This window comes from Paramormyrops kingsleyae, chromosome 4, assembly GCF_048594095.1.
Source record: "Paramormyrops kingsleyae isolate MSU_618 chromosome 4, PKINGS_0.4, whole genome shotgun sequence".
NCBI classification, from domain to species: domain Eukaryota; kingdom Metazoa; phylum Chordata; class Actinopteri; order Osteoglossiformes; family Mormyridae; genus Paramormyrops; species Paramormyrops kingsleyae.
In genome coordinates, this window is record NC_132800.1 from 39,754,090 (window position 1) to 39,781,323 (window position 27,234).

Below are 27,234 nucleotides of genomic sequence, written 5' to 3' on the forward strand. Positions count from 1 at the left end.
GCAGCAGCGGGCCCAGAACTACATGAAGACTAATTTTCAAACAGTCCTGTTCACTGATGAGTGCCGTGCAACCCTGGATGGTCCAGGTGGATGGAGTGGTGGATGGTTGGTGAACGGCCACCATGTCCCACCAAGGCTGCGACGTCAGTAAGGAGGTGACGGAGTCGTGTTTTGGGCCGGCATCATGGGGAGAGAGCTGGTCGGCCCCTTTAGGGTCCCCGAAGGTGTGAAAATGACCTCTGAAAATCTCATGCCGCAAGGAATACCTCTGCATCATTGGCTGCTATGAGCATAAAAGGAGAGAAACTCATGGTGTGCCCCCTGACCTCAATCCATGAACCTTTGGATCATCCTCAAGCAAAAGATTGAGGGTGGGAGGCAGTTCACATCCAAACAGCAGCTCTGGGAGGCTATTCTGACATCCTGCAAAGAAATTAAAGCAGAAACTCTCCAAAAACTCACAAGTTCAATGGATGCAAGAATTGTGAAGCTGCTATCAAATAAGGGGTCCTATGTTGAAATGTAACTTGACTTAAGATGTTTTTTGATTGAATAGCTTTTGATTTCAGTAAATATGACCTTCTAATGCTGCAAATTCAACAAATGACCATTTTAAGTTCTTTAAAACCTATAAAATGTTTTGAAACTCTGTGCGTAAATTTAGAACAGTGCATTTTTTTTTTATTTTTGAAAATTAAAAAAAATATTTAAAAGTAATGATATCAGTATTGTCATGAAATTGGGTCTGTGTAAACTGTACAGTCAGTTTTGTTATGAAATTCACATTTTTATTCTTAGAACCTGGGTAAGATGTTCTAAAAGGTCTAAACCAAAGTTGTGAACTGGTGTCAGACTTCTGTTTAAGTCACAGGTTGTCCAAAACAAACACCAGGTTTAGCCCCAATGATGCTCATAAGTCTACTTGGCAGCAGAGCACTTCAAGACAAAGGTCAATGTTCATCTACATGTTCATGTAGTTCTCAGGCTACATGGTTTTCTAGGTTTTGGTACTCAGTGGAGATAGCTGAGCTGTAGAAGGATCTTTGCTTGGTGGTGAGTTGATTACACAGGGGGAGGAGGCTGCTTGGACCAGGTGGACCTGTAACATGTGTCATGGTTTGTTAGGAATGTCTGGATGAAGCTTACATCTAACATGAGTTATATTTGCGTAATAAATTCTCCCGTGAGTTGAGTGAGGCAGGGGACATCAAGTGTCATTAGCCCATGATCAACGCCTCAGTTATTACACAGACTGCAAAAATAAATGGCCAGAAGGATGTTGGTGCATATCATCTCAATAACCACAGGCCCTCCTAATGTGACGGAAGCTGTTAGGTTTTAAATGGAGGCTTGGCTTGCTGCGACCCCCACCAGGAAGAGACTCATGCTACCGCTGCATGAACAGGAGCATTAAATAACCCAACTTAAATGTATGAAGCCAACATAATGTGAACAGATTCAGCGACGCACACAAACTGCCAAAAGCCCCATGTTATCTTTTATTGATTATCATTATCATTATTAATAATAAATACCTCTGACACTGTACAATATCTTACACGAGGACAAGCAGTAATCAGGCAATATAAATGTATAGTTCTTCCTGTCTCATACATTCCCTTTCTTTATCAACTATGTACCATATTAGATGTCTAAGGCATTTTAAAGGGTCGGTGGAATACAAACACGTGTTTCTGTAGCTGACAATATGCCACCATCTGAAGTATTTGCCACATTATGCAAACCCAAGGCAGCCAGCAGTGCAGGGAGCCAAGACAGCAAACCAGTAACATGCAGATGGAAATGTCAGTGCAGCGTCTGGTTAGCATTAGGCTTTGTCTCCCAATGTATTGGTAGGTCACAAAAAGAGTGATGACTGAATGTTGTAAGACACTCATTCTCAGCCTGTCATACATCAGCCCTGACTGCAATATTAGTATTCAGTTTGCTTAAGACAAAATCAAAAAGGCAACCATCCTGCTATTTCCTTCATAGCCATGTTACAATCACCTATTTTCTAACTGGTTGGCAGTTCTGCTAACTTATGAACAGCTATTATGTTATTTTCTCAAAATGTAAAACTTGTTTTCTCATATTTTTCCACATGTTTATGTCGTTATATACAGTATGAGGGCTGTAAAGATGATTCCCGGATCATTCAGGATCCCGCCTCAGCTGTAGCTGTGTCCTTTAGGTCCTGGAATGTTGGTATTACTCAAAAGTATCAATTCAAGGAATCCATAGCTTTTATGCTCAGGTTTACTATTAAACAAAAGGGATAGAGTGCTTCTACATCCTATAGTCAAAGACGCTTTTAGTAAAATGCATAATATGTAGCATCACATAATCTCCAGCGCCATGTAGTAAATGCTTGTAGGAAGTAATGCTCTATTTATATTCTCATGAAAAAAAAATTCAAAAACTTTTTGGGTGCTAAAAGGGAAATGCTGTGCATGTATCCATCTGACTGACTATTCTGGGGCTGGGGTATACCCTGGATGGTATGCCAGTTTATCAAAGGGCACATACACACAAAATCATGCTCTATGGGCAATTTAGAGACACAAATCAGCCTAAGTGCATGTCTTTAGACTGTGGAAGGAAACCCACGCAATAGGGGAACATGTGATAACATGCAAACTCCATTCGCAGAGAGGAGGAACAACTCTGTGAGCCCACAGCGCTGCCCTCATGATTAATATTGTTCATATCATATTCATAATGATTCATGCACAAATATATTAAGATTGTTCCATATTATTATTTGAATACAAACATCTGTGGGTCCATACGATTTAAGTCAGTTAATAAAAATAAAAATGCCAGTTCCCTATTTTGATACTTAAACTTAAAATGTAGAGACAGCATCCGCAAGAGCATCAGAAAATTATACATTCTTTAGTGACCAGTTAAGGTGTGACCGGTGACTTTAAGTCGCCTGCTGTTTGTTTTCACAAATTAATTTTTCAATTACAAATTAAGACAATGTGATGGACCTTCTGGAATTCACAGCCAGAAATATAGGAAAGAAAATCTCTAGGTGAAGGTGTGGGGTGTAGCTTAATAAGTCTGGCCTCAACCCCCATTTCTGGAATGTTGTGGGTTCAAATCCCCTGACTGGCAGAGTAATCACGTCACCATGGGGCCCTTAATCAAGGCCCCTAACCCCACCTGCCCCAGGGATGACCGTGCTCTACTTGCATGTAGCTTTGCACAAGAGTGTCTCATGTAAATTTATACATGCTCAAGCACCTCTATAATCTTTCCACTCGTAACACGTTCTTCAGGAAAAACAGAAAATGGGTCACATATCTCAATTAAAAAATTATATTTTTAAAAAAAATGAGGGAGACCTTGTCCATCTTGCTGCATTGTGAGGGATGCTCAGTTCACTTACTGGAAGTAAGGATTTCAAATGGCAGAAGGAGACTCTGAAAGCTCTTCCCTCTCTGGTGTAGCCTATGCTGGACTTGGGCTAAGACTCCATCCACTCTTTCCACCACCAGTGCTTCCCCAGTGTCTCTCACAGCATCTTATCCTCAACTCTGAGCAACGTAGCAAGTCCATCACAGCTTCTGTAGATGGTTCACACACGCTCCTCACACAGCTCAGTTTGCTGCTGCTGTTGTGCCAGAAGAGCCCCGATCTGAAGACCAGTGTTTGGTCCAGGCTTCTTGTAGAAATCCTGTCAGTCTCTCACAGTCCTCCTGCAGGAGAGAGGAGCACAACCAACAGGATGATTAACACTACATCACCAGCATCCATCCTTATAGCGTCATTGAATTGCAACATCACAAGCATCAATTAACACAATCACAATACTGAGGACAGAGACATACCTCACAGATAAAGGCATAGTGTACAAGCTCATTGGCCAGGTCCTTTGGGCTGTCAGCTGAGGAGAGTAGAAAAATATCGGTTATATAAAAGAATGAAAACTGGAGATGCCCCCTGTCTGGTCATCACAGTAAAATTTTACAAAGTTCACGACTTTCACTATATTCTGTCTTTATCGTGTACCATTTTGTAACTGATTTATTGACGGAAATTCAGTTGTAAAGTTGTAAATCACAGGCAATTTTCAATGTTTAGCAAACTATATTAGAGGCAAAGTTATATATGGCTTGCAGATGGTACTGTAAACAGGGCTTTAAGAGAGGAGACTCACTGGGCAGAACGTCACAGCTAATGTGTCGGTGAAGCTTGTCGTCCATCTTTAGGAAGATCGAGAGCTGTTTTGAGAGAGGAATAGAAGTGAGCACTGGGTACCTACTCTAAGCATCCATGCAGATGGTATCCTCCAAAGCAATCTATCAAATATATCACCCACTGCAAAGATCATTCAAAATAGCTTTAATGGCTTTGCTTTTTTTTTTTTTTAAACATATGTGCTCATTTCACTCCTCTTTTGTTGGTTTCGTATTGTGACGCACAACAGACTCGATAAGCTATATCCAGACAAAAAGGCAGCGAGTATCACTGAAATCAGTAAATCGTTATGTTTGTGACAGACTCGAATGGCTGTAGAACTTAAACCCACATCTTCAGCATCTCTAGCCTTTCTTGTATTGTGGAGCTGAATCACAAACTTAACACAGAAAAACATTAAGAAAACAAACAAACAAAGTCTTTTCTGAGTGGATGGCGTGGATTAAAAGCTTCTCACTATCTGAAAAACAACTAGATAACTTAATTATCCAAATGTATACTGCCCCCTTGTGGCCCCTTGAAGCACTTCTGATTTGAAAAGGTCAGCTAGCCCCAAAGTGTAAAACATTAAGTTAACGCAAAAGTATTGAGAAAAGCATTGAGAATTGTTTTTCATGTTTTCTTGTGTACAGTGTTTTGTACTCATGATCCTCTCAGCAGGGAACTTCATCATCACGCCTAACTGCGAAACGTTCAGTTAATGCTCAGTAAAGGAGCTCCATAGGCACTGGACAAAGGGCTGACTCAGTACTCCAGTACTCAGTACTCAGACTCCAGGCTTAGCTCTCACCTGTATATGTGTGTGTTTGTCTCACAGGAGAGAAGATGGAACATGTGTAAAGAAGCATTCTGATGTGCTTGCACTCATACTGGTGCAAATGGCAAAAAAAGCATGATTTCATAATGCTTTCATTTCATTTTTAATGCGTTCTTTATGGCACTTTCAAGATGTGTAACCATTGTCTTTTATGGTTGTTTTCTGCTTTGTGGTGCTTGTAGTGCATTTATGCTTTGATGGTGCTGTAAACTGGTTTAAAATAGAAAATCAATAGTATATTCTGCAAAACCTTGAATGGTTATGAGTTGCTATACAAGTTAGCAGGTAAACTCACATGAGATCTGGTCCCTTCATCAATGGACTCCAGATTACAGTGAACCTGGACAACCTACAAAACAGAGGCAGTCAGTACAATCAGGAAGAAGGTGACATATGAAAAGAACACAATATGGATCACTGAGCGGTGATTCCTGTTGGCAGTTCCCTCCATTTGTATATCATTACTAGAAATTTACATAACATTTACATTTCCTTATTTGGTAAGATGCTCTGTATAACATATACCATGCATACATTAGACCAGTGTTTCCCAACCCAGTCCTCAGGGAACCCACATTTTTGCTTCCTCTCAGCTCCCAGCGCACCAGTACCAGGTATTTGGTGTTCCTGATTGGCTCCGAGCTGGGAGGGAGCAAAAACGTGGACTGTGCAGGGTTCCCTGAGGATTGGGTTGGGAAACACTGCATTAGACAAAATCATACAAAAGTGTATCAAATATGCAGTCTTACAAATTACTATTTTTGTGAGATTATTGGGATTGGAAAGGGGCGGACAATTTCCGGAAACTTTCCAGGAACGTTCCATTCCATGGGAAGGGAAGCTGGGGAATTTTGGAAATATTCCAAGTTGGAAACTTTCCAGGGGAACTAATAGGAGTATATGGGAATAAACAGGAAAATTCCCAGAATTTTGTCACCCTAGAGATAGTATAGTATAGTATACTATACTTCAGTACTATACATTGCTCACTTTTCGGGTCTCCATTTCCTGTGGCTCTGGGGTGGGGGTCTTTACTCCTGTCTCCATGTGCTCCTGGGTTAGTGAGAGAGCCCGTGGAACTGGATGGGGTCTCTGAGAGGCAAAATTCATCAGGGGGTAGATCCCATTCCTGGATGCACAAGGATATGCCACAGCCAATGTCTGAACACAGGAACCATCCAAAATTTCTATTAAATGTAATTCACTGGTAGGTTTTACACAGAAGAGCCCTGAGCCCAGCACTCACTTCACATCCTCCAGGAATTTGTCAAGCTCCAGAGGGGAAACGTGAGAGTACCTGCACACGCAGAAAGGACAGCGAGTCACCTCACCACAGAAGAAGCAGAGATTCTGCACAGACACAACGTAAGAGTCGCTTACTTGAGTTGCACTCCCGGACGGCCACGGTGCTTGATTTCAGCCATGATGCCACTCGGGTCAATTGACTTGGTTTTCTCCTCCACACAATTCTCAGGAAGAAGGTCTACAAGAAAAAAGGTCTAGGTTAGATTTCAGCATGCGACTGGGATCTCTCGCCTATCCCGGATTATAATAAAGCTGCAGAACTAAAGACTCACACTGGTTGTTGATGAAACAATGGGCAGCCAGCAGTTTGAGAGAGTGGACCTCAAACAGTACACGGTGGAAGAGCAGGTTGTGCGCTGTGGGTCTCAGGTTAGCCACAGAGCGCACACATGACTGGATGAACTCCTACATTAAGACACAAGCAGAGAGGGCATCATGCTGAGGTGAGAGGCATGTGGATTCACTAGCTAATGAGGACTGTTACATAATTTCCAGAAGACAGAAAACTTTCATTCACCCTCATGAGTGGGTCCTCAAGAGACTGTCCTGCATGTACTATGGCCTCACTAGACACTACAGTGTCTCCATTGGCTTGGATTTCCAAGACAGCCATCTACAAAGTGAAAACATGTTGATCATTGACAAAATAAGTATGGCAATTAAATCATACTCACTGCAACCCAATTTTGAATTTATTTACCCAAAGTCAGACACAATATTAAGGTGGTGAATGTAGAAAAAGCCATCTCAAATGACTGGCGACCCGTCTTGTGATTGGCCAGGATTATGTTCGGTTAGATCTACACTCGTTTGCTCTTACTGAGTATCCTGGATGTATTCCCTGTTTTTCTGAGCTTGAATTTCCCAACCCGAATTTTCTCAGCCTGAATTTCACAATAAAAATTCAAATTTGGGTTGTGGTGAGTCTGATTTTACGCCATACGCGAAGTGCAACCAATCACAACAAGCCAGCAACAGATCTGAGCGAGAAAGCAACATTTTCACCGATGCCTAAATCTCACCTCCAGGGCGCATATCCCGAAGGAAAAAATGTCAATAGCAGGGTCATCTTCAGTCACTGGAAGCAAACAAACAGCCATGAGCCCAGTAGCATCAGGAGTGTGTGTAAGGAAACAAGGGGAGAACAGAAAGGCCTTTTAAAACTATTTGCTGAAGCTTTTGTATAGTGATGTTCCTAAATATTACAGTAAACGTCAGCATTTCATTGACCATATCATTTTTGCCTATCATGCATTACAACAATACCCACAAAATTACATAGAATTGGTAAACTATAACATCTGTTAAACCAACACAGCGTGCAGAGGTGGACATTTCAGGTCCAGAAAGTAAAAATCCAAACCAGGATTTTGTTTCAACCAACCAGTTGAGTACTCTGTGACTGTGGCTCTTTATGCTCAACTGGTTGGTTGAAACAAAATCCTGGGATTGGATTTTTACTTTCTGGACCTGAAATGTCCACCTCTGATAGCGTGATTGAAAGTGCCACTGGTAAGTAATACACAGACAGTCACAGAGGAGATCTGAGAGAGCAGGCAGATTATTGGGCCGGATGTGACATCACGCCGCCAGTGAGCAGCGTGGGGTCGAGACGGAGAAGCAGGCATACAGCCATATTCCGGAGCAAAAAAGTGCATGGTCCGCTTGTCATTCCGGTGGTGCTGCACGTTGCCGTGTACCGCTTCTGGGAAGACTGGGCAGAGAGGACGGACAGTCATGAGCAGAACGATAGCAGACTGGCAGCTCATCAATGATGTAGAACAACGAATGATGAGTCACATGCACAAAAACGTTGTAAAAAGGGAAGGGACAGACACACACACACACACAGCGCCTCCAATAGTCAGAAACAATAAACACAGAAAGAAGAGCAGCCTTAACAAGCTGGGTTGAGGTCTGACAGGGGTCATGTTCATATTTGTTGTGCTAAATCATTCAAAACAGGTGATCCGGGTTTGATAATCAGCTCCGTGGGTGGAAGGAAAAGATGTGAAATATGGCAGACAATACGCCGTGCAGAGGCTTACCATTGACGAACAGTCGGTGCCACACTGTGGCCAGGGAGGGAAGGGAAAAATAACACATGATTCACAAAAGGAATTATAACAGCATGCCCTTGCAACCACTGTTTTGAAAAGTCCAAAATTTCTCAAAAATGTCTTTCCTGACAATTTAAATGCATTTTTGCAGAAGTTGCTTGTATTGTATTGTGTTTTTTATTTAGTGATAAATTTCCTTCATCTTCGATTAACTAAGGAAACAAATTAAATGTAACAGACTATAGACTGGGCTTAAAGGCGTTATTGACAAATCCCCAGTGGGGACCTGACAGATTGCAGTGCAGTGCACTGCATGTCCTGCAGGGGGCGCACCTGAGCCAATTTTAATGAGTCCATTGTGTTGGATAAAGATGTTGTCACAGGTCAGGTTGCCATGGATTATGGGAGGATCACAGGAATGCAGGTAACTGGATGCAACAGTCAGAGACATCAATGTTACACGGAATCAAAAGGTTAGAAAGGCTAGCATTGTGATAAAAGGTTTGTAATGGCGGTAACTAATTCAGTCACACACAGCAGCTGTAATACTACTCCATAATGCTGCTATACTATAAGTGTTTATACTACTGGTCAAATTACTTCAGTACATGTCAATGCCTGAGTGGCTAATTGGGAGAATATGGAGAATTCCCAGTGAGCTGCCCCAGTTATGTACTGGTGATGAGGTGCAGGAAAAGCATTACTTTTGTATTAACGCTGTAGCTTACTCAGTAACTCTGAAACTGTGTGGCACGGATGATTTGGGCCAATTGTGGAATGGAAACATGAATAACCCCCCACCCCGATTGTGTCCGCCAGTCCACCCAGGAGCAGATCTTACAAAAAAGAGCTATGGTGGGAAAAAAAAGAAGTTTCCTCTTTTACTGCTGCAGAGTATCGTTTTATTGGCAAATATAGTTTGCTTCACTTCTGTTAACAGGCTCTGATACCAGTAAGACACAGAAAAATAGATACTGACAAAACACAATGAGCACCAAGCCATTATAATATTTATCTGAAAGAGGCTTTCAAAAGAAATTTTCTCAAGGAACTGAAGTGCCTAGAACAGGCCTGTCACTTGCGCTATGCTGTTAATGTAAATTGATTCAATACATACACACTCCCCTCTGATATTTCTCTGAAATCTCCGAATTGCACAGTATAACTAATAGGTGATGGAAGCTCATCTGACACAGGCAGAGTGAGGGGGTGTCACTCACCTAAGGGCCGAGAGGATCTGGGTGCACCATCGTTTCCATGCCTGCAGTAAAACAGTAAAAGTTTTCTATTTGTCATCCTAAGTTATTTCTGACTTTCCTCGATAGTGAGGAACACGCTACCCATCATGACCCTCAACACTCATCTCTTCCAGGAACACCTCAAAATCCAACCCCTGTGCTGACCTCCTCCCTGACCACCAAATTATTGCACAGTTGGCTGTTGATCAGCAGTGTATATATAGTGATCATATCACTAACAGTGTCTGGAACAGCCAAAGGCACCTGACATTAAACTGAAACTCATGAAATACTTCCATGTTTCTTACATGGGTTTACCCACAGGTGGCGCTGTGTACCTAAAGATGAGCTAAATGCATGGTAGCAACATACAACTCGCTTACTGTGCTACAAGACATTAGTGCAATACAGAGATTTTAGACCCAAACATTTTGGTTCCAATAAATTATGAATCCTTATAGTAAGCTTAAAACAAAAAAAAAATGATACAGATACACCTACATTTCAGCTATTTATAATATATATATATATTATATATTTTTCACCTTGACGTTCATAGTTTTGTGGTTTTTCTTCGTCTTTTTCAAAAACTGCTTCAGGCTGCCAGATGACATGTATTCTGTGATGAAGATCACCTGTGACAGAGACACACAGAAACAATCAGAAATGGGGAGGAACCGCTGGAGAAGGTGGACGAGTCTCCCGGCATTTCGGTCAGCTTATCACTGCAGATTTATACACGTGTCAGTAACGGAGTGTGGGTCAGTGCCGGGTCAGTGCCGGGTTAGTGCCGGGTCAGTGCCGGGTCATCACGTCCCACTCACTCTGTACAGCATTCATGTATACAGTCATGTGAAATAATTAGGGCACCCCATTAAATATTTAATTCTTTATTAAGAAATATCAAATTATATTTCATCTTCTTTCAAATTAATATTTATATATAAAGGAGACATTATTGCATCACCTATCCAAAAAACAACAAATTCACTTACTTAACAAAAGAAATTAACAAAGATGCCAGTTCCTACTGAGGAAAAAGTTAGGACACCCTATGTCCTAATAGCTTGTATTTCCCCTTTGCTGTTTCCTATAAGCTCGCCTCTGACACCGACTGACAGAAAGTTTTCCCCACTCCTCAATGCGGAATTCCTTCAGCTGTGTGATGTTTGAAGAGTGTCTTGCAGGCACAGCCCGTTTAAAATCACCCCCCAGCATCTCAATCAGATTCAGATCTGGGCTTTGACTTGGCCATTCCAGAACTCTCCATTTCATTCCTTTGTGGATTTACAGGAACATTTTAGGTCATTGTCATGTCGCATGGTCCAGCCGCACTTCTGCTTGGTTTATTGGAGAGATGGTCTCAATTCTTCCTCAAGCACCTCTGATACGATGAATAATCCATAGTGGATTATATGATGGTGAGCTGGCCAGGTCCTACTGCATCAAAGCAGCCCCAAACCATGACATTACCACCCCCAGCTTCATAGTTGGTATGAAGTTTTTTTGCTCAAATGCTCTCTTTGGTTTACACCAAACATGTCCTCTGTTACTGTGTCCAAATAATTCAATTTTGGATTCGCCCATCCAAAGTACAATGTTCCATAAGTCCTGGTCTTTGTCTAGGTGGTCTCTGGCGAACTTCAGTCTTTTTGACAGTTAGGGCTTCCTCCTTTCACACCTCCCATGTAAATCAAACGTGCGCAGTCTCTTTCTGATGGTAGATGGATGTACTTTGACATGAACTGTGGCATGAGCTTCCTGTAGATCCCGAGATGACATTCTATGATTGTTGGAGATGTCTTTAAGCATCTTCTGGTCTGCTTTTGGGCTGCTCTTGCTAAGACTGCCTGACCTGGCTGTCTTGGCAGTTGTTTTGAGTATTCTCCATTTGTACATGGTTTTCTGGACAGTGGAATGGCTGATTTAAATTCTTTTGAGATCTTTTTACATCCATTTCACACACATATGCATCTACAGTCTTCTTTCTGAAGGCCTCAGGTGCAAACTAAATGTCTGAGGTTTAAATAAGACAGGCTGCTCCAAAATGCTCAGTAATGAAGTTCTAATCAGGTGCACCTGAATCTACTTCTAGGCATTTTAAGTAGTAATAAATCTGGGGGTATCCTAACTTTTTCTTCACAAGAAATTGCTTTTCTATAAATTACATTTTACAAATAATTTTTAAAAGACATTTCTTAAGTTTGGTTTGTTTAGTTATATTACCTTACTCTCTTGATATTGATAAAATGAAGATCAAATGTCAATGTGTTTACCTATGTTAAAAGACAGAGGTTTTCAATAGATGTCCTCAAATTTTTTTACAAGACTATATACTGTATGTTTGTAACAGTACAGACCACGGGTCTTTGCTGAGTCATTGCTGGGTCATTGTTGTGTTATTGCTGCGTTAATGCTGGGTCATTGCTGAGTCATTGCTGGGTCATTGCTGGGTCTTTGTGTCCCACTCACCCTTGCTCGACCTTCCCTCATGTCTAGCCAGTACTTGTGGAACTTGACGATGTTGGGGTGTTCCACCTGCATCAGATTCTCAAACATCTCCTTGATTTTGTCCTGCAGAAGATGAAAACAGAAGGTGAACAGGAGGCTGTGCGTGACTGTGACTCTGCCATTTTAGATCCTCATATACATCAGTTTCTGAAGAACGTGAGCATATCTACCTACAGTAAACAAGGTGCATTTGGCATGTACCTCCAGTGTCTTGAAGACCTTCTTGTCAGAAAACTGTACTTCATTCCATACCACTTCCACTCCCTCTTCTGTGTCCATGGCCAAGGAGGCAGTCTCAATACCCGGAACATTGCCCTGACTCACCTACAGAGGGAGACAGAGAGGCGTCACTGAATTTTTAAGGAATTCTGTTCTAGCTGCAACTTCCCCGCTACGGCTGATACAACTAAAAAGAAGCTCTTTTTATGAAGAATTTAAGTAGCGTGAATAAAGTAGAAAAGGTTAAATGTTTCACTAAAACACTTTCTCTTTATTCTATAATATGCTATAAAAAATGTTTCCAGTTTGAACTGAAATGTACAAAGGCAGATGCCCAAAAAATGTACGTGGTGCACACAAAATCAACATTTTCCTGCACATTCCAAAATGTATTCTTTCAATCGCTTTCATAAAACAAAGTTTTTATTTGAATCATGTGTGGCACATACAATACGAAATTGAAACCACAACCGGGAAGCTGTTTGTTTAAACTCCGGGTAAAGGCAAAAGTAAGTATCACATCGTCCTGACAGTCAGAATATAACACGGATGTATTGCATGCAGATGGATTCGTCCATCAAAACTCCTTAGTCAACAGTCTAAGTTTCTGACTGTTAGCCCACTTTGCCAGCTTTTGTCCATTTACTTGCTTTATTAATCAGTGGGAAAATGGCGAAAGTGCACGGTACACAGGTGTAAGACTGATGCACGATCCCGGGCCACATTTAGGCTGCAGGGCCGTCTTGCTTCCCATGCCGACCTCCCTGCTGTTCCCCTGCTCATTTCCCACAAGTCAAAGCTCTCATGGCTGTGTAGCGTTCTCAACTCTAATTACTCCAAACCCACATACTGTAATGTCCCTGCCCTGTCCTCTCATCCCAGTGTAATTTGGATCCATTCACCACCCAAACGGAGCAAATCTCACACACCCATCGGCTTAATATACTTTACCACATTCCAGCTATCCCAAACCTTTGGGTCCAGTAAGTCATTCTTCCATTGACAATTAGTAAGAAGTAACTTAATACTCTGAATTAAAAAGCACATTACACATGAAAGTAGGAATTTAATACTTTAGCTTGACAGAATTGTATTGCCTGTTGGTCAGTACCTGCTTTGATGAAGAATGCTATTGTACACAATGCTAAATAATTATTCTTCAACCAGGCTTTGCAATGCATAATGGGTGAATGACATGCCACCAGATGCCTACATGCCACCAGAAGCTGCTCCACTGCTCCAGGCAGGCATGAGTATGCAATGGTGAAGATGATTAAAGGAGGACATGAAATAGGAAAAGGAACAGAATGGGGTAGAGTGATGTCATCTGTGTTTTCCCCCAAGTAATAAGTCACTATGAGCTCATCAATGGTTGCTACTGTAACCAGGGTGGAGGGTTTGGTCTGTTGGAACAAAAGGCATTGTTCTACCTCACTGCTGTGCCTTTTATATGCTGAGCACAGTGGCTTTCCTTGTGCCTACTGTGAAAGGTGTCGGATCAGATGAAATAGGACAACTGAGTCTGGAGTCAAGGCCTTTGAAATGTTAACGTAGTGGCAGGAGGTCAAGGCACAAGAATGCTGAATATCAGAGCCAGATCAAAGTCAAGTGCTATGCTAAGTGGTCTAAACTGGTGACATTATAAACCTATTATACTGTATAAACAGCTCTGGAAAAAATTGAGACCACAGCAACATTTTTCATTTCACTCATTTCTCAATTTATGGGTGTGCATCTGTGAATATATATTTTGCAAACTGCAGCCTAGCTCTTCTCTGCTTCTCATTAATGAAGGGCTTCTTCCTTCCTTTATGGGTCTTCAGTCCTGCTTCAAGTAGCCTGATACAAACTGTCCTAGCAGTGCACTTCACACCTGCACTTAATGTTTCCCATTCCTTTAAAAGGTCACTTGATGTCATCCTCCGATTCATGAGACACTACTGGATAAGTCGACGGTCATCTCTGGAATTAGAATGTCGCTTCTGCCCTTTACCTGGCTGGTCTCTGGTGTCTCCTGTTTCACATTGTTCTTCTGTACTGCAGTCTTATAAATTTTGAACCTGGAAACAACCTGCTGCTCAGTGTAGCCCTCTGTCAGTAGAACCACGATTAAACCAGGATTTAAAAATGCAGATTGTTTTAAAATTTTACATTTTTTCCTGAGCTTTATATATGAATGTAATTTAGAAAGTATAACCAGCACATGACCATTTTTTCTGATTACACAATACAAAGAAACTAACCCTATGACACTGCACATCCTACCCAAAATGTCCTCTGTCCAAATAAACACACACCCCCCATCTGTAAAGGAATGACAAAGGCATTTAGAAAAAGACAATAAACATGAATCCCATTTATAGGTGTTTATTATTCTTTAGATGTAACAGCACTGGGAGTGGAAGGACATATTTTGCATTTCAGAGCCCAGATGTTTGTGAGTAACTTTGTCAGAAGAGGCACAGTGGCAATGTGAGGCTGAGGGTTAGGAGTTTGCAGTCCAGAGGCCAGATATTTCAGCAAAGCCATCATTTGATGCTTTTGTCCAAAGCAACGTAAAACCAAGGAAAACCCAGCACTCCTACAGCAGATGCCCCAACAACAACATGATAACTCTGACGACCATGAGATTTGAACCCACAACCTTCTGGATATAATCACAGATCACAAACCTACTGAAGTAGATGCTTGACACCTATACATGCTGTGAAAAGCAGCACCAGAATGTCATTACTGAGTAAACATATTTAATGAGTGCCGATGTTAATCCACACCTTGAAAATGGAATCCCTTTCTAAGGACAACGACTAGACTAATTTTTTTTTAAAAAAAGCATCATGATGCTACTCAAAAAGTCAAATAGAAAACCATCCATCCATCCACTTTCTATAGCAACTTGTCCTATTCAGGGGGGGGCAGAACCTATGCCATAAGCTGCTGGCTCAAGGTAGGACATAACCCAAGACGGGGCGCCAACCCATCACAGAATACAAAACCACTGCAAATCAATTTGGTGTTTAATAATTGTCTGTTTGACTGAACTAGACAAGGCATTGGAAACATGTGGTCTGGAATCTCCAATGGCACATAAAGTCACAGACATGCTGCTCTGAGATGAGAAGCTTTGAAATCTAGTCATACAATGCGCACCGTTGTACAATTTAACTTTCTGCTACATCTGATAGCACTGGGAAGACACCATAGGCCTTTTCCACAAAGTGAAAACATTAAACATAAAAAACATTAAACTAGCCCAAGGTTAGCGGGTCTTACGCTGTTGCTCATCAAGTTACCATTGCAGTGAACTCTATACTGTATAAAGCAAAATGAAACTCCAGCAAACACGGACCGAGCTAAACAAGCAGCATAGCAGCCCAGATCCGAGGAGTAGCTCAATATACCTGGATGGTACTGAGTAAATAACCAAGCTTCTATATATACAGTACTGTGCAAAAGTCTTAAGCAGGCAAAGAAAATGATGTTTAGATTATCCTCGTGTTGGTGTAAAACTATGATATTATTCCTCTCAAAGTGTGTCAGCTTAGCCATTTCAGAACCTCTGCTAAAATCATCCCAGTATTTGCAGCGACCATCCAGTGCAGCCATGTATTTTTTGACTTGGCCACTAGCACACCTCATACAGCTAGTCAATCTGTCACTGACTTTTAAAACCAATTTATTTAATTATTTAATTGAGCTGTTGGTGAAATTTAACAAAATCATGGAATGTCTGAGGTGCCCCTGAGGAGAGGCTTGGGAACTGAAGCGGTGTTCATCTAACCATTCTACTAGATATCAGTAACTTTTTAGAAAACAGAAGAAATTATTACTAGTTTTTATTGTGTTACTCTAAATTTGTACACGTTCTAATGTTAAATTGTGTTTTGTTTTGTTCTAAGCCAAAGGATAGCGGAAGTGTGTGCTTCTTGTGCAAGTTTCAGTCTGGGGTTTATGTTTCAGAAAAGCCATGTGACGTTTCAGCAAAACGGCCTATTGTACTCGATCCCTTCTTACCAGAAAGCATTTATGGAGACAGGTCCTTACACAAGTGTTTTGATAAGTACACAAGTCTGACAATCCCTGGGTTATGATGATTAATTATGATATGGCAAGAAAAACACTACGGTAACACACAGATATTTGTGCTGTTTTTAGAATTAAATAAATCCTACAGATTTTGGAGATTACAGGAAGATTTATAAAATTTAGACTACGACAACAACAATAATCCATCCTTTCAGGTGCTTTAAAAAAAACACTTTTATGTGTATGGTGATCCTGGAAGCTATCCCAAATATCCCAGAAGTGCGGAGCACACACTATGGGCTATTTAGAAACAGCAATTCGGCTAAACACCAAGTATTGGGCCTGCAGCCAAAAAAACTGTGACAAAACATGGAAAAATAACCAAGCGCTTTACTCTGAGGCTACAGTGAAACCCATTGAGCCACAGTGTCAGTACTAAAGATAAGTGTTTGTTAGAAATACACACTTTAAAATAACGAGGTAATAACACATTGTATACATTTTTTTAAATCATGGTTGACCATCTTGCGCAGGGTGTGCCTCCAGAGCCTGTAAATAGATTTTCCAAAGTTAGCAGGAAATATGGAAGGAATATGAAAACCCACTTCTCTCACTTCCCATTACCAGCACCACTGACGATTCTCAAGCACTTCATCAGCCTGAAACAGGCTCATAGTCTTCTCTGCTAAAGTTCAATAAAAAGGTTCCCAAAAGATTTAAGTTCCCCCTCAAGAAGAGCAGTGCCGACTTTGCCTCTCTCACAAGGTGAATTTAACATTTTATTTAAAGCATTTCACAAGCACGTCTTCTTGTAAATTAGGTAAATTAGGCCAATTACGCAACTCAACAGTTAAAACAAAAAACGGACTTCCACAGTTGCTCATACAAAACACCTAGGGGGAGAACACTTTTGGAGTAGGGGTAGGGCAAGAGGCATGCATGTTTTTGCAAAAAAAAAAAATGCACAAAGAAGGTCTCTGTTTACTTTTTGTTCCTTATGAGTAATTACTGCCTGCAATATGCAAATACACACTTTGACAGAACAGCGAACTTAGACGCATTACGGAGTCTAAGAAGCTCTGTAGGTTCATCCGTCCATCCATTTTCTATACCTGCTTGTCCTATGCAGGGTTGTTGGGGTCTGGAACCTATCCTGGAAGATACAGGTGCAAGAGCTCTCTAGGTCTTTTCAGAGTAATAGAATAATAATGAGGTTCAGGGCAAACATAGATCTACACAGATACCGTACTGTGCAAATGTCTTAGGTTGCCACAGAAAATGTTTAAAGCTACTTGTCTGTGTAGTTACTCCATATTTGCTGAGAGAAAAGCACAGTTTAACAGTAGAATATATACAAATGAACAGTAACAACAAAAACTAACAAAAAAAATCTTGTTCTCCAAAAAGTTATCAATACCTAGTTAAATGGCTAGATGAACACCGCTTCAGATCCAGCTCAGCCATTCTGTGTATTGTTTTACATTTCACCATCAGCTCAAACAATTAATTAACTGGATTAGTTAAATAACTCAGTGAGGTATTTGATTAGCAATACGAGTGTGTGATAGTGGTCAAGTCAAAAATATATGGGCACATTAGATGGTCACTGCAAATACTGGGGTGACTTTAGAGGCTGACGTACGTTGACAGTCATACACCAACCAGAAGGTCATTTAAATATCATTTTGACTCTTTATTATGGGTTAATTATAAGACATACAGTTAGGTTAACCCCTAACTAAATTGTCTGTAGTGTATTTGGTACGTCTGCTATGAATCTGCTATGCATGCTATGAATACAATCTGTTATATACTCTATACTTGACTCTGTACTAGATAAGTTTTAATGGAAGACGGATGGGTGGAAGTCTTACATCGTTATAATTCTCAGCTGGAATGTACTGTAAATTAAATAAACTGAGGTTTACACTCCAGAAAGCCATGTGACTTTACAAATAACTTTCAGGTGAAAACACACACACTGAGCGATCTGTCACCACCCCATAACAACATAGGGAGCAGCACCGTAACCGCCTGGGCCAAGGACAGGACTGAAATATATCCATGCTGGAAAAGTAAAACACTGACCGTAGTCATTTATTAATCGGCCTTTTAGTGGTCATGTGCCAAAGGCATTGCTCGGTAAATAAACATCCATTAAACTCTCAGTGAAATTGCTGGATTAATGAATGTTCAGCGAGCAGTCAGTCCACCACTGCCTACGCTCATATCGTGCTCCTGTAAGCCAAAGCCTATTGGCTGCTTTCAGCTCCAGAGCGTCCCAGCCAGATCCCCTCTGCATGGGCTTCTGATGCCTCCGTTCACCAGTGATCGGTTCCTGACCTGCCGCTGTGTCAGTGTCCTCCCTGATGTCTCCTTGCAGCTACAACACTCATTTTGCGTTTTATGTTTCTCCTTACAGAAATCCGTGTTCCTGTTTTATTCTTTAGTACTGTTCTGGCAGATAGCCCCTTCTTTCGTTATTGTCTCCAGCTGTTATCCAGAAAATGTTAAGATATCTGTGTAGATGTACGCATGTTAACAGGTCAGAAGGCTAGCACTGGGGGGTAGGGATATGTTGGGTAAATGCGATTCATTTTTCAGGAATGCTTTAAGGTTTTTGCTCAGTTAGTCAATCTGTAAATATGCCTACACTCATTTTGAGGTTTGTTTATGTTTTAGGTTCACGTTTTTATATGTGGAACGACAAGGAAACCTGCAGGTTTCTTTGTCATTTCACATGTAAATATAGTGACAGTTGGCGATAAAGCATTCTGCTACAGGGCCCCTATATTGTGGAATGGTTTACCAGCCTATGTTCGGGATGCTGATTTGGTCTCTAAATATGATATTTAGTTATTTAGTCTTTAAAACTCGACTGAAGACCTATTACTTCAGTTTAGCTTAGTCACAACCTAACATACTGTAACTTTGGCTGCTGGTGCTGCTGTACATGTTATTTTCATCTACTATGCTTGTCCATTTATGTGTCAATGCATGTTCTGACCATCCATGCTCTCTGCCTTCCCACATGTCTGGATGGTGTCCGCGGTGGGCACCATCTGAGCTGGAGTCCTGGTTCAGTCCCATGGAGGGGTGACATTGGAATGGGACCTACGAACTGTATCATCGTGGGTGCAGCCTTCAGTGCCGCCCTACACAGGCCAATGTGGATAACGGACTCATTGATGGACTTTGTCTTGATCCTTAATCACAGCTTACACCTTGCTTTTAGCAAGCATGTCCACTCTCTTCTGTTTTCAGTAATGTTAGTGCCCAGGGGGGGTTGGGCAACCAGTTGACCTTGGACCCCCAGAGGTTTTTCTTCCCCTTACTGGGGAGTTTTTGGTTCCTCTCCTCCGCTGTCATCTGGCTTTCTTTATTTAATTTCTTTCCTTCCTTCCTATTCTGTATTACTCTCTCTAATGATGTTTAATGTAACACAACACAGTCATGTAAAGTGCCGTGGGATGACTGTTGTGAAAGGCGCTATACAAAAATAAATTGAATTGAACTGAAAAAGTAAGACTGGGATATTAAATACAAAAAAGACTAAAAATTGCTCCTTTACTTTGAATTTCTGGAAAATAAGGCCTGGGAAACAGGGGCTGACTATACACTACTGCATTCAGAAAATCTGCAGGATGAAATCGTTATCACATATTCAAGACCGGTAGGGGTCACTGCCATTACACCCCAGTACCTGTAGGGGTCACTGTCATTACAACCCAAGACCTGTAGGGGTCACTGCCATTACACCCCAGTACCTGTAGGGGTCACTGTCATTACACCCCAGTATCATTAGGGGTTACTGTCATTACACCCCAATACCTGTTGGGTTCACTGCTATTGCACCTATTGCTCATGTGGAATTGTTTTTGGATTTTGTTCACTTTAAATTCCAAAAGGAAGCTAATTAAGTAGCATTCAATTTTAATCAGCACAAAGAAGGATGAAGAACATAGTAATGATAATAAAAACAGCGAAGCAGTGCGAACAGGCTACTTCAATATAACAATTTAAAGATTTACAGACAAGCACGGGAACCAAACAATTAAGACATTCTTTGACACCCTATTAAACACATGCTAAGGTGAAGTGGCGTTATCCAATTGTCCATAGGTACGAATGTATGTGTGTGTGAATGGTGTGTGAGTGTGCCCTGTGATGGGCTGCCGCTCTGCCCTGGGTTATTCCCTGCCTTGTACCCATAGCCTTAATTATAGGCTCCAAACACTCATAACCCTGAATACTGTAGGACAAGTGGGTACAGAAAATGGATGGATGGATGGATTTCTAAACCGGCAGGATGAAAAACAAATTCTCTATAAGGGATGCAGGATATTGGCAAATGTTTTATTCTTTCCAATTTAGTAATCATTGCACAAAGTATTACAGGCTCTCCCAGATTGGCAGCTCGTTAGCCATCCATCATAAGCACCTCACCATCGAAGTGTCATCACTAAATGCCACCCCACCCCTGTTGTCTGTTGACTCTGTTGACATGTCTGGGCATTGCAAAATCCATGGGCACTATATAAAAACACTGTCTTGACAGCATTTCTGCTGTAGCGTTTCTGCTATAGTATTTACTTCACCTTTGAGTTCCTAGGTGTTTCACGTCCACCTATTAAATCAAGTATCTCTTGTCAGTTCCTTTGTCTGTTTCACTAGTTATTCGGACAACCGTTTGGCGTCTTTGTCTTGGTAGAGCAACTGATGTCATTTAAAGTAAAATGGTTTAAAGGGTTTAATATCTGCTTATATGCCTTTTGAAAGGAGCGTCACCGTGTTCTTAGACTAGAGGTTCTCGACCTTTTTTGCACCGTGACCCAATTTTTACCATGCCAGCTCAGTCGCGACCCTATATCAAGTGTAGGTTTAAATTAACACTATGATCAAGTATGCAGTGCACTCAGCAATTTACACCAAGCAATGCCTATCGCACAAATCTGATTGACTGTGCCACTGAATTATAAATTAAGAATCTGTGGTTTGGCTTCTTGTGTTAGTTGAGTGTTCATTAGTTAAGTGCTCAGCATTTGCAGACATTTATATAGGTTAATGCTTACATTCCCAACCCTTTCAGAACTTGCCGCCACCCAAATTTGGGTCACAGCCCATGGGTTGAGAATCGCTGTTGTAGACTATATACTTCCCACATTGATATGTTCGCAAAGGACGACCCAAAGAGGAAATAGAAAAGCTGGGTTGCTGCTGGAGGTGTTGATGCGGCCAACAGGTTAGCCCATCCTGTGGTCTGTGTGGATCCCAAAGCCCCAGTACAGTGATGGGACACTGTGCTATAAAAATGGTGCCGTCCTTCGGAAAAAGCGTAAAACCAAGGTCCTGACTCTCTGAGGCCATAAAAGATCCCAGGGTATCCTTCGAAAGAGTTGGAGTGGTACCCTGATTTCCTGACTAAAATTGCCCCTTGTGGCCCTTTCAAATCTGGCTTCCTAATCATCCCCTGTATTTAACTGGTAAATTCTCTCCTGCCCCTTCACCACCTTAGCTACTGAGTGGTGAGCATACTGGTGCATAATGGCTGCTGTCACATCATCCAGGTGGGGGCTACACAGTGGTGGTTGAAGTGGATCCCCTTTGCTTCTTTAAAAAGTGCTTCAGGTGTCATGACAACCACTATATAAATGTAACATTCATTCATTCATCATTCAAATACAGCACAGATGGGCCACTGAAATCCCACCATATGCTCTAAGACAGTGATTCCCAACCGGGGGTACGCGTACCCCTAGTGGTACGCGAGCACATTACAGGGGGTACGTGGAAAAAAATTTAATATTTAATTTCCCTGATGATGGGTAAATTTTATCAGCCATTCCATTAGCTGTGCCCTGGTATAGAAAGAAAATCTGTCTGGGATGTGTTGCTTAATGAGATCTATCAGAGCTTATCAAAGATAAGCAAGCTCAGGTGTCTCATTAAACTAAACTAAGTTGAATGATGAAAACAAAGTAAAACTGATATGGTTATTTATTTTAGTGTTTTGCTCCTGATGTTCTAAGTTTAAATGTCTGTTTAAAGGGGACTCATTCAGCTTTTGTTATAACAAAGGGAGGTTTATTTACTTTTTTTTAAATTTAGTATTTATTTTCAGATTTATCATTCACTTTCGTGGCAACATATATATTTATGTTAAATTTAAACTGAAAAGAATAAAATGCCCAATAATTAAATGTTCAAGTTATGGAGATTTAATAAAATGTTTTAAATTTGATAATCAGTTGTACGTTCTACTTTTATTGAATCATCAACACATTTGACAAAGGGGGTACTTGTGGTATGAGAAAATCTCTCAGGGGGTACACAATTCAAAAAAGGTTGGGAAACACTGCTCTAAGAGACAAATACAGACAGAAATAAAGAGACAAAAATAAACATGCAACAAACTGGAACAAAAAGTCCTGTTTACTTTCCTGCAGCATGGGACCCATGCCATCCTAGACGAGACTGCAGCCCATCGCAGGGGCTCACACACGCACATATACGTACAGTGGAGGCGGGATTTGAACCAACAACCCTTTGTGGTCAGAGGTAAAACCACTACCCACTGAGGCACCCTCGTGGTGAAATATGATTAAAGGTTAACTGATACCATTGCACAAAACAGAGCCATTCCACAGGACATTAAGGAAGCAGAGCTTCACTGTGGTGTACTGTAGTATGCCGTTTTCCACGCGGCGTTTCTGCAGTACGCTGAAATGCCTTGCTGTTCGAAAGAGAAGCAGGCCTCCGGAGGTGATGACATGCCTGCAACAGGCCTCACATTGCACAAGCAGGCTGGAGGCTCTCCCTGAGCTGCCAACACAAGCTCGTTTGCAGAGTATACAGAGATCTACATTCCTCAGAGAGTAAGTGTCGCTCTAGGACATGAATGGGCTGGATGATTTAATGCTTCTCTGTGAAATGGTGACCGTTCGCTAATTCCCCCTGAGCACAGGCAACTGTGACAGGATCACTCATACTGCAGCTGAGATAGCAGGTTACACCTACAGGCTTTTCCCTGTGAGTGTCTGTATGTTAACTGCTGCAAAATGTCTGAGCATTTGCATTTTTTTTTTCATTTGAATGCATTTTATTTAGTAGATCTATCCAAAGTGACGTTCATTTTCTGTGAAACCAGGATCAGCCAGTTCCTGGAGCATTTTGGGTTAAGGGCCGTGCTCAAGGGCCCGGTGGTGAAATCGCTCTGCTGATTCAGGGATTTGAACTGGCAACCTTCCGATCACAGGCACAGCGTCCTAATCCACTGAGCCGCACACCACTTCTATGTATGTAAATTGTACAGAACTTTCACATGCTTGCCAGTGTGAGGCCGGGAGCTGGGAGGAACCAAAATAATGGACTGTCTGGGGATCCCTGAGGAACGTATGCTGGGAACCACAGATCTAGAGTGTTTCTCAATAGGAGTACTTGACCATACTTGTGTTCTCGTATATCTGTTTTACGTCATCCTCCATTGCCAAAGGCCAGTTCCGATACTCAAGAAGTACAGAGAACAATGAAAATCCCCGGATGTCGTTCTTGCCCCCCCCTGCCCCACACAGATATCAAGGAAACATCAGTTGCATCCTCAACGAACGAGACCAATCCCATGATTCATTGTGTCTCAACTTTGTTCGTGGGAGGGAAGTTTGCAAGACCGGGCTTGCCAAGACCACAAGTAGGATCTCAGTGTTCTTGGTATTGAGAGACATGCCTAGTATGCTGCTGTCACACCAGCCAACAGTGATGACCCTCATCTGAAAGCCACTGAGCTACTGCATGTGACCCCTACAACTGCTTCTCCATGACTAGTAACATAATCATGGATGACAGTGACAGCTGGGCTGTTCTTATTACCGTTACCACTCTAACAAAAAAAAGCACCAAATAAAGACAATATGCACTTAAGGGATTCAAGTTTCCACTCAGTGTGATTAGTCTACTTAAAATCAATCTAAACCCACTGCTTAACTTTCATAATCTCGAACATGGGTGGCCAATCTTATCCAGAAAGGGCCACCGTGTGTGGGTTTTTGTTGCAACTGCCTAATTAGACTGACTGGCTGAAGAGTCCTCACACCTGGATTTGAACAGCTGACCTAATGGTTATCCCAAAAACCTGCGTACACACCGGCCCTTTGTGGATAAGATTGCCCACCCCTGCTGTAAATAAATGCCCCAGTCATAAGCATTCCAAAGAGACCTTCTACCTCTAAGGTTTTGTTTAAAAAGAAAACCTCCGTACAGACGTACTTCCCAGTACTTCTGTAAGAGAACATGCATTTTATGTATAAAATATAAAATGACACTCCAGCAGACATAAGATTCCAAAAAGTAATCTTACCCAGATCAACAAGCCCGTTTCAACTAAAAGTATTCAATCACGTCTGCATCTAAATTTATCTATGATGTCATGTGTAAACTTGACTGCACTGAATTCCCTTTTATGAAATCGCAGCTGTAATTTTGAGATGAAGGGTTGAACTCTATCAGACCACACAGCGGCACAGTTACAGTACAAAAACGCAAATCTCAGAGGGCAAATGCAGCTTCATTCTGAAACTAGTCCTACTCACATTGCTACCGAAGGCAGGGAATAAATCTTAAACAAAACATGCTATTATTCTGCTTGCAATAATATTCCCTGAATTTACTCAGTTACCCAGCAAGGGCTAATTTCTGTCACTCATGACTAAATAACCTGGAAATATAAGACATAAAAACAAACTAATAAGATGTATCTTTTTATTACTGTAACAGTCTGCATGTGTCCATTCTGCTGATCAAATGTTTTAGTTCTCCATCCTAATTTGGGATTCGATTCTAGCTAATGTATAATTTTCTTCTGTAGGGTATGTAACCCTGACATATGTATAGAAACATTAAAACCGAAATGTATTTTAATGCTTTTTATTGAAGCATTTCCAATAATATATAAATGGTTCCAGCAAGATATCCAGTATGTACCTGAAATTCAATCAACAAAGCAGAAAAAGTTTCCATGTAAAATTTACTGCTGACAAAGAACAAGATCATAGAAACAAAACCGATCATGAATGAATGGACAAGTGGATGAATAATGAATGGATGGGCAGATGTGGATGAACAATTATTTGAGTGGAGTAGGAGTCCAGATAAGTGCTGTTGACTGGCAGATGCATAAGTGTAGTTGATATGTATATTGTGTAACACAAGCAATAATAATGATAACAACATCAAATTCACCACGGTTCTTTAAGACATCTGGCCTATCTGGCTGGCAATCCAAGAAGGATCACATTTTCTCAGAAGGGATGCTTATGACGGAAGCCACCTCAGCTCTTGACTGCTGATGATTGTGAAACCAAAATATCCTCCAGGGCAAGCGTGAAGAAGCATTGTCAACAGTTTGTGTGTGTTTGCATGCATGTGTGTGCGTGTGAGTGTGCATATATGAATGGGGTGCCTATGATGATTCAGCTGCACTAAAAAATTTAGATGTTTTTCTAAAAAGGTTTTCTAAATTCAGTTTCCTGGCCTGTAATGGAAGATCAGACATTGTGTACATGAGAACTACCAAGCAGGTCATCCTGACTGAGAGTCACAGCCTGCGTGCGCATTAGGTTCTACGTTTAGCACACGAAAAAGGCAACACATCCCCGCCCCACACAAATAACTTAAGTAACAGCAGAACTTAAATTTGTGTTTTGGGGTAGTGGAACACTAAGTCAGACACTTCAAAAGAAATAGAGTCACTGAGAAGAATGTCTGAATAAAAACAGAAACGAGTCACAATTGCACAACATGCAACGTACAGCTATAGGTATCAGACACAGCGCTGAAACAGCAACCAAGACCGGAATAGCTTGTGTAATGTATCCGAGGCATTTTATGATGGTACATTGTATCACTCCAGCTTTAAATCAAGCGTGCGCAGTGTCAGTGCGGGTCAGGGGCCCAGGACATATTCTGTAAGTGTATTACAAGCAGATTCTATCAGAGAAATAACAACTATATCTAAATGGTCTACGATCTCGTGTGTGTGAACAAAGAATCGCACCACACTGGTGACAGAAGCCGGTATCAGTTATTTACTAATCGCCCTGCCCTCCTCCACCCACCTACCCACCTCTGCTCTATCAGTCATTTACTAATCGCCGTTTCCCGCCCCGCACACAGGCACACATTCATCTACGAACTTCGAAGTTCTCCTGCAGCACAAACATATGCGTATTATACGGCCGGTGATGGACGCTTACCTGCTCCCTCCGCTTCTGCCAGCGGCCGCAGGGGCTCTCCTCCAGGATCTCGCTCTCATCTTCACTTTCCTCCTCCTTTACCCCAGAGCCCGAGTTCCTCTCCGGGACAGGCATAGTCATCTTAGCCCGTATGCTCCTTAGTTTGCTTGTCTTATTTTAAATTACAGTAACATATTATTTTTTCTTGATTACTTTCGTTGCTTGTTCTTCATGTAACTACTGAGAAGTCGACTTGATCATCGGTGTAACATACTTGCCGACGTGCGGACTCTAAATTACACAATTACATTGAATGGATGCAGCTGCGATGCACAACGATACTTTAAAACCAATATATTAATGTATACGTACACACATACATGCATATATAAATTAAGCTGCGTAAAAACTATTATACCGACTAGCTTATAAAATAACTGATCACGACTTAATTTGTTGCATTCAATAAGAGAGCTACATGCGTACTATAGGCGCACAGGACCATACTCTAAATTCAACGCCTTAAACGCTCCAAAGCCCGCATTGTTATTGAAACGATATTTTTTTTATCAGTAGCCATCCCCTTTTACTCAACCTACACACATCTTTCACCATTTGGGTCC

The 27,234-nt window shown here is 41.4% G+C and overlaps 1 protein-coding gene across 1 annotated transcript; it reads right to left on the reverse strand.

Moving 5' to 3' along the window:
* Nucleotides 1-1,476: 1,476 nt before the first annotated feature.
* Nucleotides 1,477-27,234, reverse strand: nrbp2a (nuclear receptor binding protein 2a). The gene is made up of 18 exons (XM_023792971.2): nt 26,633-27,234; nt 12,342-12,464; nt 12,102-12,203; nt 10,175-10,264; nt 9,612-9,652; nt 8,725-8,819; nt 8,380-8,403; nt 7,962-8,045; nt 7,354-7,409; nt 6,849-6,944; nt 6,604-6,736; nt 6,407-6,509; nt 6,273-6,323; nt 6,017-6,155; nt 5,322-5,375; nt 4,169-4,232; nt 3,840-3,895; nt 1,477-3,707 (listed from the first exon to the last, which is right to left on the reverse strand). Exons 1-18 carry the CDS (start codon nt 26,750-26,752, stop codon nt 3,609-3,611), a joined length of 1,530 nt encoding a protein of 509 aa, XP_023648739.1. The 5' UTR covers nt 26,753-27,234; the 3' UTR covers nt 1,477-3,608.

What these genes read in the sequence shown, in the direction of transcription:
- nrbp2a (XM_023792971.2), bottom strand. Translation starts at nt 26,752, where the DNA reads ATGACTATGCCTGTCCCGGAGAGGAACTCGGGCTCTGGGGTAAAGGAG. An exon ending in CAGATCCTCTCGGCCCTTAG is followed by an intron (nt 8,820 to 9,611) that starts GTGAGTGACACC and finishes TGTTGCATCCAG; the next exon opens with TTACCTGCATTCCTGTGATC. An exon ending in AAATTCCTGGAGGATGTGAA is followed by an intron (nt 6,156 to 6,272) that starts GTGAGTGCTGGG and finishes TTGTGCATCCAG; the next exon opens with GAATGGGATCTACCCCCTGA.